The sequence below is a fragment of the Chanodichthys erythropterus genome, chromosome 13, assembly GCF_024489055.1.
Source record: "Chanodichthys erythropterus isolate Z2021 chromosome 13, ASM2448905v1, whole genome shotgun sequence".
NCBI classification, from domain to species: Eukaryota; Metazoa; Chordata; class Actinopteri; order Cypriniformes; family Xenocyprididae; genus Chanodichthys; species Chanodichthys erythropterus.
The window spans coordinates 52479298-52493572 of NC_090233.1; the positions used below are offsets into that span (position 1 = coordinate 52479298).

Here is a 14275-nt window from a genome sequence, read left to right on the forward strand (position 1 = left end):
AATAAACGATTATGATTATAAAAAAATATGAAATGGGGTACAAATTACCTTTATCACCATTTATAATTATCTATTAGACAACAAAGCAAGTATAATGCATGCCATGGCAATATATTCAGCAAGGTCAAGGATAATATTTTACTAACCTAGATTGAAGTAGGCCTATATGAAATGCATGTGGCAGCAGTGTATGTGTTAGCCTATCCCCAACAAGCAACATCAATGAATAAACATTTATTTTGATTTCTTCCAGCAGTGTGGTCCACTTGTCTTTGCATCCTGGGAAGTGCATTGCTTTCACAAGGAAGCGTATTTGTAAGTATTAGCCATAATAATACAACCTTTTACACTTTAAAAATAAGTTGCATTTTGTTTTGCTACAGAATTTTCATTTGACATTTCTATCTTACACTGTCTGTTCATCTTTATTAGTGCTGTGGATAACAGTTTTTGTAATACGTGTATTTGTGTTTGTGCCTTGACTTTGTTACAGTTTTGGCATTGAGGGAAAGAAATGTACTGCCCTACAGGGAGTGAGCAGAAGACCAGGATGGTGGTGCAGAGTGATGGCCATCAACCCACATGTCAACAGCTTCGTTCGGTCCTTTGTGTTTAAATGGAAGACTTCACACTGAGGGACTGTGGCCTGTTTGCAACCATCCACGTGCCCTTCAGTTAGGGGTGAATCTTGTGGGACACTTGTTGTTTTTGCACACTTTTTAAGATAAATCAAATTTCTGATGCACTGTACCAAGACTGTTGCTGATGGGGCGAAAGATGGTGACAATTCTGAAATGTTTTGAAATGTTTAAATATATTGATTTGAATAAAAATATATTTTTTAATTTACTCTGGTTTGCCTTTTGATTTGTAATGTTATTCTGTAGTATAGTACTATTGTAATATTACTAACTATAGTATGTATATACTATTCTAACCTATGTATTATATAATTATATATTTTATCATTATTAGCAATGATTATAAGTAATATTTATCAGTGAAATAACTATATAATACAATATAGCAAAATACAGTAAAAATTGATCAAATTACAAAATACTGTAAAAATACAGTAAAATACTGTTATGTAGTTATACAGTACTGTTCTTTGTACTGTTAAATTGCATTACAGTACATTGCTGTAAAGCGAAATACAGTACATTGCTGGCAACCCTGCTGCCAGTACTGTACTGTAAAAATACAGGGAAATTGTTAACAGTGTGTCCAATCAGCATCCAGGACCACAACCATCAGTTTATAATAATGAGCTTTTCTGCTGTTAGCTGTATATCAAATGACAATACCTTATTTTTATACTTTATTAGTATAATGGTACAGAAGCAGATGGTACAGAAGGCCGATTTGCAGTTAAAAGCTGCTAAATGACAAGCATTATAAACATTTTTATGATCCGATTTATTGAATACAACACAGTACTGAATGATTACATTTTATCCGTTTTCTTAATAAACAGTAAAACTACACATTCTAAACAGCTCTAGTTTTAAGAGGTGTACTGATAATTAGTTAACATGCAACCGGACCCACTTTATATTAAGTGGCCTTAACTACTGTGTACTTACATTTAAATTAATAATTTGATACAATGCACTTATTGTGTACATACATGTTTTTACATTTTACTTATATTTTAAAAACACTTGCATGTAATTACATCTGTAATTAATTTCTGTAATAACATTTATAATTACACTGTTGACCCATCGCTTACACCGTACCCCTACCCTTAAACCTACCCATACCACCAAAGCTTTCCCTAACCTTACCCGTATCACACCTCAATAGCAGCAAAAGTGTTTTGCAATTCAATATGAACCCAATAAGTACATTGCACTTAGTTTTGATGTAAGTACATAGTAGTTAAGGCCACTTAATATAAAGTGGGACCATGCAACCTAACTGATCAACACTTATTGGTATAACTTGTGTTATAACTACTGCTGACATCAATTACAGTGCACTTTTGCAGCCAGGCATGTTCTAAATATATTATAGAAATGTTATAATTTATAACAATTTGTCTCCAGATGCCTTTTGGGAAATAAGTTGCCAGGGTAAAATTTATTTTTATTTTTTTTAACATATGTAGCATATTGTATAAACTGAAATGTAAATGTATAACTACATCTGTTAATTCCACACAAATCACATTTTGCAGAAAATAGTGCCAATATGTTAAGTAATGATTATTATTGTATTGTAAAATGACTGATCTGCAGATCAGTTTAGCCTATATTCAGATTCTCATTAGTTAACTAAAAAGTATTAATTACAACCTATAGTTCTAATTAATACCTCTTAATAATTAAAACTTTTTTAGTGATACATTTTAGTCTCAGTGACCACACGAATCTCTTCCAGCAGTCTGTTTTTGTTGTTTGTGATGTTTTTTCCAGCGACCTCCATGAGATCAGTGATCATCTCAGCACTGTAAGGACCTTGAAATGTCTTATATTTTTTCCTCCAGGTCTCAATATCATCTGAAGAAACATTAACACACTTAAATCAGAACACAGTTGATATTTCAGTTTTATTCAGGACATTGTAAGACTTTAACTTGCCTCCACAGTTGATCATATTAAAGAGAGGGATGTGGATCACGGTTGGAGTGTTTTGGCCTTTGAACACATAGAAGTCCATCGGTTTCTTTACATCTTCCTCGGGAATGTTGACTTCAGGGAAAGGAATGTTTCGTTTCTTGCACATCTCAGCAGCTTCCTTCACTGTCTGAGGTAAAAACGCATTGCAGTATAACTTCATTAAAAGGGTTAGAGGAGTTGTGTGAATGGGACATTTTAATTTGGAAATTACTACAACCACACGTAACAGAAGAATTATTTTTAGGGTAGAATTTATTTTTTTTTTTTTTTTTTACATATGTAGCATATTGTATAAACTGAAATGTTGTCAAAACAGACAGAAAACTGATGAGAGCAGCTCTGGTGAAGAACAGTGACTGGATCTGAACTGGATCACACTAAACCCCACAACACACTGTAGACACGCGTTTGCACTGCACAGAGTGGCTCTCTCACAATGTACTCGCCTATGTGTTCCAGTTTTTGAAAGTCTTGAACAAATATTCAGTATGGGTTTTATGACCTTATTTCAGTTACTTAAAAAGTATTAATTTTTCACTTGCCACACATAAACATAATTTTCTCAAAGCTTGAAAATGTTATAAGTAACAGAAACGAGCACAAATGTCAGTGCATGTCAAAACACCTCCAGGGCCCATAAAACACCTCAGACCCCAGAAGGTTAATCAGTCTGGAGCGTCTTAAGAGAAAGGATCTTAATCTCCACTGATTGCAAGGGCTCAAAGGGTGCTCTAGGGTGCCGTCAAGACTGGAGAGAGGTCCCAAGAGGGGATGAGGCGAGGCCGAGGAGGTTTCAATCTCCTGGCGCCTCTCAGGAACCTGATGACCAAGTCTTATTTCCCCAGAGACTTGCTGTCTACTGCATCATGGTGTGCAGCGACAGTGGCGACATACACTGTAAGGGTGGAGGGAGACAGCCTTTGCTCCAACCCTGCATGCACAAAATTGACAGGGCATCTACGGAGGTCTTCCCTACAGGAAAAACACCAGTCAACTAAGAGGTTCCATTTCAAAGTGTCAGTGTTCCTCGTAGAGGGGGCTTGAGCTGAAGTGATAGTGTCAACTACCGCTGGAGGTAGGCCACTTCAGTTTTCCGCATCCTATCCAGAGACCACACGTGGAGGTTCCAGAGGTCTGGAAGTAGGTGCCATGTTCCTGAAAAATGCAGGTCCTTCCTCAGGGGAATCCGCCAGTTTGGGGCTGCCGTGAGGAGTTCTGGAAACCAGGGGGCCAGTAAGGCGCAACCATCAAGACCTGCTCCTCGTCCAATCTGAACTCTGTGTTTGTGTCGAGCAGGGGGAATACTACACATTATTAGGTTGTTTATAAGGCATTATGCATGTATTATAACGCATGAATATAAGAATACCCTTATAATGCATTATACACAACTTTTTCGACTGAAGAAAGAAAGACATGAACATCTTGGATGACATGGGGGTGAGTAAATTATCAGGAAATTTTAATTTGAAAGTGAACTAATACTTTAAACTTTCTCGAGAACTGAACATGCTCATGCAAATGCTAACTACTATCCTTCAGGAGAGAGCAGAAAGGAAAAAAGCTCCCCATCTGTCTTTTGTGGTCAGTCTAGTGAATGCATCTTACCATCTTACCTTAAGAAAAGACAGCATTCCACCGAAATGCATGTCCCACATCACTCATTGAGAAATCCATTCAGTGTGCACATTTAGCTCCCTCAGGAGCTGTTACGTGTGGTTGTAGTAACAAGCACAACAACGATGAAGATGACAATAACAACAATACTTTAATTCCAAACAGAGTAAGACAGCGTACACACGTGTAGACACAAACGAGAACGGACAAGGAGTGAAGGAGAACACAGGGTATATATATATATATATACAGGTGACTAACAAAGGGAGCTAAACAAGGTGACTGGATAATTAACAAGACACAGGTAGATCAAATGAACTAATAAACAGAACGGGAAACTAGGTCACAGGAACACGACATGTAACATTTCTCCCCCTCCCGGATAGGCGCGTCATCGCGCCGTAAGAGTCCAGAGGAGGGAGGGAGTACAAACAAAACAAAAGAAAAGAGTCCATAGAAAACGACAAAGACAGTCCAAGGGGGAGTGGAGGGTGGGAGGAGCCAGGGGGAAGCCAGGAGCAGGAGGAGCCAGATGTTACCCCAGAAGCCGGCCAGGACGAGGCCCCAGGGTAGATTCGCAGGTGGGAGGAGCCATGGTGGAGTCAGCTTGGGGGCAGACAACACCCTGGGGGCGACGAACGGAGATTCAGCTGGAGACCCAGATGGAACTGTAGAGCCGATGAGCCCACGCGCAGCTAATGGTCCTAGAGACCAAGGAGGAGCCACGGTGACGAGCGTCCGAGGAGGAGGCGGACATCCAGAGGGCAGAGGCTGAGCCGGAGGGACCGAGGATGTAGGCGGAGCTGGAGGGAAGGAGGAGCCAGACGGAGCTGTAGGTGCAGGCAGGTGGACGACTGACCAAGGTGGAGCCGGAAAGATGAGGGAGCCCGGAGAAGCCGTATGGCCGATGGTGTCCGGTGGAGCCGAGGGAAGGAGGAGCCAGGGTGACACCAAAGTGTCGACGGGCCGAGGTGGAGCAGGGGGCGTGGAGGCTGGAAGTGGAGGCAAGGGATCCTCTTGAATGGATGGAGTGGAGGGCCTGAAGATACTTGACATCCCCACCTGGCATGTGGGATATGTCAAGCGGCTGAAGGGCAGAAATGATGGTGGGGCTGAGGAACTGGCTGTGAGACTGGGTGACGGAGGAGGCTGGAGAGGGAGGCTGGGTGGGCAGACAGGGAACTCAGGAGATGGAGAACTGGAGAACACTGGAGATTGGTCCTCTGGAGGTTCAGGAGATTCATTAAAAACAGGGAAATCAGGGGAATGGGAAATCACTTCTCCGAAAAAAATCGATTAAATCAGCCGTAAAAACTTTCAGTTCCTCAGCATATTTGCCAGTGTCAGTCATTGTTTCCATCGCCGTGGTGTTGTGGGCGGAGCTTTCCTCCCAGCCCTCGAGCTCCACAAGCACTCCCACGACGTCAGATGATGTAACCAGCTCGCGCACCTGGTCAGAACCTTGCTGTGAGTTTGGCTCCGGGGCGATGGTACTGTCCGATCCTTTCCTCGGTCCAGGCTCATCCATCGCAGTGGACTGGCCTCCTTGGTCTGCGGTGGGCACGTGAAACATCTCCGTTGTGACGTTCGTCGATGGTTGCTGACTGGCTTCTGGCAGTGGGGTGGGGCTGGTGGCGAAGTCATCCTCTGCGGGGCCGATGGTAAACCGAGAGTTGTTGTTTACCAGCACCCACTCCACGTATGCGGCGAAATCCTCCGTTGGACCGTCCGCTGGAATGCGTGCCTTGGACCGCTCGCTCAGGCCGGTATAATAGTGAACACAGAGCGAGCGGTCCGGGAAGTGAGTTAGGCATGCAAGCTGGAGAAAGTCACTAGTGTGTTGTTCCAGCGAGCGGTCTTCCTGCTTCAGGCAAAGGAGCTGGACTGCGGGTAGAGCCATGAGGGGAAAACACAAACAAAAACTGAAGAAAAACCATTCTTCTGTTACGTGTGGTTGTAGTAACAAGCACAATGACGATGAAGATGACAATAATAACAATACTTTAATTCCAAGAGTAAGGCAGCGTACACACGTGTAGACACAAACGAGAACGGACAAGGAGTGAAGGAGAACACAGGGTATATATACAGGTGACTAACAAAGGGGGCTAAACAAGGTGACTGGATAATTAACAAGACACAGGTGGATCAAATGAACTAATAAACAGAATGGGAAACTAGGTCACAGGAACACAACATGTAACAGGAGCAAACAAACACAATTTCATGAACACTCATGAAAAAACAAAGGGTCTCCTGAACACAAGAATGAGGATGACGTATTTCCCAGGTGGGCTTTTATACTCACGGTTGCACCAGTAGTGACGCCATATGTTACCACCTGCCAATGCCAATGTCAAGTTCATTGTAATGTTTATACTGCGTTCCAGTGTGACGTCCCTTAGCCTACTCCTAATGCTATTGATGCAGAATGTGGGGGTTCCTGATTGGTTCCAACACATTAATTGATAATTATCAATAGAATATAAAAATGGTTGTGTATTATTGGAGTGACTCTTTTTTTGTGTTCACCTTATACGTGTGACTTAATTTTTTTTTATCTTTTTTGTTTCTGCTATACCCCTAGATTTCTGTTCATTATTATTGGTTGTATAATTTATTGAATTTAAATGTCCCACTTCAGAACTCGGTGTGTTCCAGTCATCACACGTCACGTTCACATGTTGACCATTTGAGGTCGCCACAAAACAATGCACATATTGCATTTTTGTGTAAGCTATGGTAAAAACAGAATAAAAATAACATAGTCGCTTTGAAAACAGCTGACGAAAAGCAAAAACATATGTATCATGTATCAAACAGGACTTGCTGACATCTTCGAAGTGATGTCAGACGACGGGTCTCGCTGTGGTCGGGGTTGATCGAAGTACCAAGCCATAACATAAAAGAGGGATTAGACAATGAAATCAAATTCAAATTAAATTGGGATATTCCCACGTTCAACCTCATCTGGAATGCAGCATTAGACTTATGCCTCAGACACTAGATATTCCAGAGGCATTCCCCCATAGCGACCCCTAAGGGACACAGCGTGAGTTTACATTTTTGAAACGGAAATGTTTACTTTCTTGTTCCCTTTCAGTCGGTCACGTTCGACGTACGTCAGTAGTGACGACGAATTGGGATATCGCTTAGAGAGCCCTATCATCTTCGTGTAAACTAAAACAAGCCAATGGAATTGGCGTGCGATATTTGCATAATGCGCACCGCCCCCGACAGGTGTATATAAATAGGAAGCAGATGCAATCGCACTCTGTCTTTCGCTTCGGAGCCATTCTCTGGTGTCCTGTTCAGAAGACTCCTTTCTTCGTTTCGTTTTGTTCTAAAACATTGCCTCAGAAGAGGATTTGCAGCGAGCTATCAGTGCTGGTGAAGAAGGCACGTTCAGCGAGGTCGCGAGTGTCCGAGGAGCTGAGCTATAAGCTCTAAAACTGCTGTTTTCACAGCAACACAAAGAGTGTGTGTGTGTAGCGATTTGGGCCGGTTCCTCGGTGTGTCAGGGAGTGGTGTACCTGACACATCGCAACGCTCCCTGGGTGCTTCAGCACGAGTGAGTTGACTTCCCCTTCTAAAAGAGCTTTACAGACGAACCCTGACAGTATGTCATTTCGTCTGTGCGTTACTGGGTGCGGTCGTTCCCTGGTCCCTGCTGATGGGCACAATCGCTGCATCTCGTATTGGGGCGTTCAGCACGCTGAAGCAGCTTTTGTGGATGGTTCATGTTCCCATTGCGGGAACATGACCATCACGGTGCTGAGGTCGAGGCTCTCCTTCCTGAAGTCTCAGGAAGCGGGGGTCCCCTCTCCTATGTCGCGTAAGACCGCTTTTTCCGGCCCCGGGAACCGGAATGACGGTACGGCGCTGTATAGGAAGGGCGACCTGAGGATAACGGTCAGGGCTTCCCCGCCGAGCGGAAACGCTCCTCGGGCCCCTGCCGCCTCAGCAGCACCGCAACCAATCTTGCCGCCGTTGGTTTCTGCTGGGCCCTCTTCGGACTGTCCAGCCGTTACCTTTGGTGCGCCGGCAGCGGATCGGATGTCGATCACAGCATCGGAAGGTGAGCCAGAGTCCTCGGGGAAGACCCGGACGCGCTGCCGCCCTCCGGGACGGTAGCGTGGCCCGAGTCGGATCCTGAATTGACGGCTGTGCTCTCCCGGGCCGCCTTGTGCGTCGGGCTCGAGTGGAACCCTCCACCCTGTCCCGGCCCATCTCGGTTGGATGATTGGTACTTGGGGGGGGGGGGGTCGCGCTGGCCAAACCCAGCATCCCGCCCCAATACCTTTCTTCCCGGAAGTGCATGACGAGGTGACCAGGTCTTGGCAAACACCGTATATTGTTCGTTCGAGGCCTGGCCCCACGTCCGCCTTCACCTCCCTGGACGGCGGGGCAGCCAGGGGGTACGTGAGGATCCCGCCAGTCGAGCGGACTGTTGCGATGCAGCTGTGTCCAACGGCCACTGGCTGGCGTGGTGAGCCGCGTCTCCCGTCCCGGGCCTGTAAATTCTCAGCCGGTCTGACTGAGAAAGCTTACAGTTCCTGTGGGCAGGCTGCCTCTGCCCTGCATTCCATGGCGCTTTTGCAGGTCTACCAGGCAAAAGCGCTGTCAGAAATGCCCCAGGAAGGTCCTGACCAACAGCTGCTGGGGGAGCTGCGCGCTGCCACCGACCTCGCCCTCCGGGCGACGGAGGTGACAGCACGCGCTGTTGGTCATGCGATGTCTACCTTGGTAGTCCAGCAACGCCATCTCTGGCTGACCTTGGCGGACATGCGGGATGCCGATAAGCAAAGGTTCCTAAATTCCCCCGTGTCCCCGGTCGGCCTATTCGGCGACGCGGTTGAGAGCTCCGCCCAACAGTTCTCCGCTGCACAGAAGCAGGCTGAGGCCATCGATCATGTCATGCAACGGCGGTCCGCTGCTGCCTCCACCCAGCCGCCTGTGGCCCAACCTCAGCCTGCTCGTCGCCGAGGGCGCCCGCCTGCATCGTCCTCCGCCCCTGCTAAGACGGCAAAGCAGCAGCCTACACCAGCCAGACAGCAGGGTGCCGGTCGCGGGCGTGGTGCCCAGCCCGTCTCAGCTAAGCCAGGTGGCAAGCGTAAAAAGAAGTCACGGCCCTGAGACGGGCAACCTGGAGGGGAAGGATCTTGCTCTTCGGGAGAGTTTTCCACCATCTCTCCCACCCCCGGAGGAGGGCCGGGGGGAATTTGTGTTTGTCTGTCCACCGCCGCTGGCTCTCCGGAGTCCAGCGGTACCCACTTTTTCACAAAAAGAGCAGTTTCCTCAAACTCCAGGTCACAACAAGGTGTGTCTGCCAGTGTGCCAGGCCCCGCCTCGCCGCTGGCAGCTCCCTCCCCATTCGCCAGCAGGCGGCAGTGTGATGGCGCAGACCGCGTCCCGTGCGCCGTCTCCCATGCACACTGCTGCCTCGCAGAGTCCGACCCCACTCCGGGCCGCTCCCAAGCCGCCCGAGTCGGGTCCCTCTCTGCCTTGCTGCCCCACCCCCGGTGCGTCTGTGGTGCCTTTGGTCCCGCTGGCTCGGAGTCTGGAGGCGCGGATCACGCTTCCCAGCCCGTCCCGCTGGCTCATTCGCACTATCAGACTCGGCTATGCGATTCAGTTCGCCCGGCGTCCCCCGGTTTTCAGGGGTGTCCACTTCACTCAGGTGTCGTTGGACAGTGCACCTGTTCTCCGGGCGGACATTGCTGTCCTCCTGGCGAAGGATGCAATCGAGCCGGTCCCTCCAGCCGATATGAAGTCGGGGTTTTACAGCCCCTACTTCATTGTACCGAAAAAGGGCGGTGGGCTACGGCCAATCCTGGATCTGCGCGTCCTGAACCGGTACCTTCACAGGATGCCGTTCAAGATGCTCACACAGAAGCGCATTTTCGAATGCGTCCGTCCCCGGGATTGGTTTGCAGCAATAGACCTGAAGGACGCGTACTTTCATGTCTCGATTCTGCCTCGACACAGACCCTTCCTCCGGTTTGCGTTCGAGGGTCGGGCATATCAGTACAAAGTCCTACCCTTCGGGCTGGCCCTGTCACCCCGCGTCTTTACGAAGGTTGCGGAGGCGGCCATTGTTCCCCTCAAGGAACAGGGCGTTCGTATTCTCAACTATCTCGACGACTGGCTGATCCTGGCCAGCTCGCGAGAGCAGTTGTACGAACACAGGGACATGGTTTTAGCTCACCTCAGCCGGTTGGGTCTTAGGGTTAGGGTTAGGGTTAGGGTTAGGGTTAGGGTTAGAGTTAGGGTTAGGGTTAGGGTTAGGGTTAGGGTCAACTGGGACAAGAGCAAACTCGCCCCCGGGCAGAGGATCTCTTATCTCGGTCTCGAGCTAGACTCGGTTGCACGGACTGCGCGTCTCACCGAGGCGCGCGTCCAGTCGGTGTTGAACTGCCTGAGCTCGCTCAAGCCCAGGACAGCGGCTCCACTGAAAGATTTTCAGAGGCTCCTGGGGCATATGGCATCTGCAGCCGCGGTCACGCCGCTCGGATTGCTTCATATGAGAACGCTTCAACACTGGCTCCGCGGCCGGGTCCCGAGATGGGCGTGGCAGTGCGGCACGCTCCGTGTCCCCGTGACATCGAGCTGCCGTCGCACCCTTGTCCGGTGGTCGGACCCTTCGTTCCTGCGGGCCGGAGTACCCCTCGAACAAGTGTCCAGGCACGCTGTGGTCTCTACAGATGCCTCTGCCACGGGATGGGGGGCCACGTACAACGGGCATGCAGTGGCAGGTCTTTGGACGGGGCCTCAGCTGCATTGGCATATCAATTGCCTCGAGTTGCTAGCGGTACGTCTTGCGCTGGCCCGCTTCAAGAAGCTGTTGTCAGGCAAGCACGTTCTAGTCCACTCAGACAGCACTGCAGCCGTTGCGTACATCAACCGTCAAGGTGGTCTACGCTCCCGTCGCAACTCGCCCGCCATCTCTTGTTGTGGAGTCAGAAGTATCTGAGGTCCCTTCGGGCCACTCATGTCCCAGGTGTGCTCAACCGTGCAGCCGACGAGCTGTCACGGCAGCCTCCACTTGCGGGCGAGTGGCGGCTCCACCCCCAGGCGGTCCAGCTGATTTGGCAGCATTTCGGCGAGGCCCAGGTAGACCTGTTTGCCTCCCCGGAAACTGCCCACTGCATGTGGTTTTATTCCCTGACCGGCGGCACGCTCGGCACGGATGCCCTGGCACACAGCTGGCCCCCGGGTCTGCGCAAATATCCGTTTCCCCCAGTGAGCCTTCTCGCACAACTCCTGTGCAAGGTCAGGGAGGACGGGGAGCAGGTTCTGTTAGTGGCTCCGTACTGGCCCACTCGGACCTGGTTCTCAGACCTCATTCTCCTCGCGACAGCCCCTCCCTGGCCGATTCCTCTGAGGAAGGACCTCCTGACTCAGAGACGGGGCACCCTGTGGCACCCGCGTCCCGATCTATGGAACCTCCACGTGTGGTCCCTGGACGGGATGCGGAGGTTCTGAGTGATCTCCCGCAAGCGGTCGTAGACACCATCACTTCCGCTAGAGCTCCTTCCACTAGAAGTCTCTACGCGTTGAAGTGGAACCTGTTCGTCGTATGGTGCGCCTCTCGCCGAGAGGACCCCCGATCATGTTCGGTCGGATCCGTGCTTTCCTTCCTGCAAGAAAGGTTGGAACGAAGGCTGTCTCCCTCCACCCTGAAGGTGTATGTCGCTGCTATCGCTGCACATCACCACACAGTTGAGGGTAAGTCCCTGGGGAAACACGATCTGATCGTCAGATTCCTGAGGGGGGCCAGGAGACTGAATCCTCCTCGCCCTTCCTCCGTACCCTCTTGGGATCTGACCCTGGTTCCTACAGCTCTCCGGGGTCATCCCTTTGAGCCTTTGCAATCAGTCGACCTGAAACTAATGTTTCTTAAGACGGTTCTTCTGGTTGCATTGGCTTCCTTGAAGAGGGTAGGGGATCTGCATGCATTTTCGGTCGACGAAACGTGCCTAGAATTCGGGCCCGGTGATTCTCACGTCATCCTGAGACCCCGGCCTGGATACGTGCCCAAGGTTCCTACCACTCCCTTCAGAGATCAGGTAGTGAACCTGCAAGCGCTGCCCTCGGAGGAGGCAGACCCAGCCCTAGCTTTGCTCTGTCCCGTCCGCGCTCTGCACGTTTACGTGGATAGAACGCGAAGCTTCAGGACCTCAGATCAGCTCTTCATCTGTTACGGAGGCCAGCAGAAGGGAAAGGCTGTCTCCAAGCAGAGGATGGCCCACTGGATAGTGGATGCCATCGCTTTGGTGTACGAATCCCAGGGCGTGCCTTGCCCGCTCGGGTTGAGAGCCCACTCCACCAGAGGGGTGGCCTCTTCCTGGGCGCTGGCTCATGGCGCCTCGCTGACAGATATCTGTAGAGCTGCGGGCTGGGCGACACCAAACACGTTCGCTAGGTTTTATAGCCTACGTTGTAGAGCCGGTATCCTCACGTGTACTCGCATCCACTAGTCGGTAGACGTGTTGTACCCACTCTAAGTGTCGGCTTGCAATGCCATTCCCGCCACTGGCCGGATACGTGCATACTTTCACTCCAGTCGTGTTCCCCGCTTGGCGAACCCTGTCGATTTCCTCCGCCTCCCCCTTCGGCTCGGACATTGCGGAGTGTCTGATGCCAGGCCTACATCCGTCGCTGACGCTGTCTGTTGGATGGGGCCCATATGTCGTGACCCCTCTACGTGAGTTGTCCCATATGTGTAATTATCCACGGTTTAAAACTCCCTACGGGCCGAGTCCGTGTCTTTCCCGTAGCAGAGCCAGCTCTGCTGTCACCTGTCAGATGAGTCTCCCCCTACCAGGTGGAGCCATCCCAGGGACTCCATATGCGTACTGCCCCCCGGGCCAGTCCATATGTGTATTTCCCACGTAAACTCCTCCCCCATTGGGTAGGTAGTGGTCTCCGCAGTGTCCCTTACGGGTTCGCTTCCCCAGTGTAGTCTAGTTTACTTAGTCTAGCTTACTTATTATGCAAATATCGCACGCCAATTCCATTGGCTTGTTTTAGTTTACACGAAGATGATAGGGCTCTCTAAGCGATATCCCAATTCGTCGGTCACTACTGACGTACGTCTCCGTTCCCTCCTTCAGGGAACGAGGGTTACATACGTAACCGAGACGTTTTTATTGTAAAATAATGCACAGTATTTGTTATTACCTGTCAATGTCAAAAAATCCCTTTTTGTGCCTCGCTGAAGAAATTTATACAGGTTTGGAACAACATGAGGGCAAATAAAAAGATAATTGAATTTACATTTCTAGTGGATCCATTCCTTTAAAGGTGCCCTAGAACGCTTTTTCACAAGATGTAATATAAGTCTATGGTGTCCCCTGAAGCAGGTCCTGATATTGCTGAGTTAGATGCGTTCCTGGGTCAACATATTTTGTTGATCCTGGAACAACATTCTAGTCTGAAAATTTAGTCTGAACCCTATTCATACCCCTAAACCTAACCTTACCCATAAGTTCTCCCAAAAATCAGAGGGAAATGATAGATGAATAGCACTGATGTAGAAGCACCAATTCATGATTTTAAGCCTAAACTTGACATTATCTGTAAACTTGTCCCTCAAATCTGATTGGATGATTTGAATGTTGTTCCAGGATCAACAAAAATGTTGACCCAGGAACATGTTGAACTCGTCAATATCAGGTTATGCGTCCCCGCAATGTGTCTGTGAAGTTTCAGCTCAAAATACCCCATAGATTTTTTTTTATTCAGTTTTTTAACTGCCTATTTTGGGGCATAATTAGAAATACGCCAATTCAGCGTGTGTCACCTTTAAATGCTTTCACTCCCCGCCCCCAAATCTATAATACATAAACAAAGTTCACACAGTTAATATAATCCTAAAAATGAATCTTTACAAAGTGGTGGTGATGCAGCATATCAGGTCATGTGAGTATAGTATTTATTTGGATGTTTACATTTGATTCTGAATGAGTTTGATGGTGCTCCGTGGCTAAAGCTAACATTACACACTGTTGGAGAGATTTATAAAGAATGAA

General features: G+C 48.8%; 1 protein-coding gene across 1 annotated transcript in view; it reads right to left on the bottom strand.

The window, feature by feature from the left end:
• Window positions 1-1926: 1926 nt before the first annotated feature.
• The window catches only part of LOC137035025 (cytosolic phospholipase A2 gamma-like), a 36399-nt gene continuing 24050 nt past the window's right edge, over window positions 1927-14275 (bottom strand). The window contains exons 14-15 of the mRNA XM_067408270.1: window positions 2586-2751; window positions 1927-2504 (exon numbers count right to left, since the gene is read on the bottom strand). Of these exons, the coding sequence (XP_067264371.1) occupies window positions 2341-2504; window positions 2586-2751 (330 nt within the window). The 3' untranslated portion in view covers window positions 1927-2340. The remainder of the gene's footprint in view (window positions 2505-2585; window positions 2752-14275) is intronic.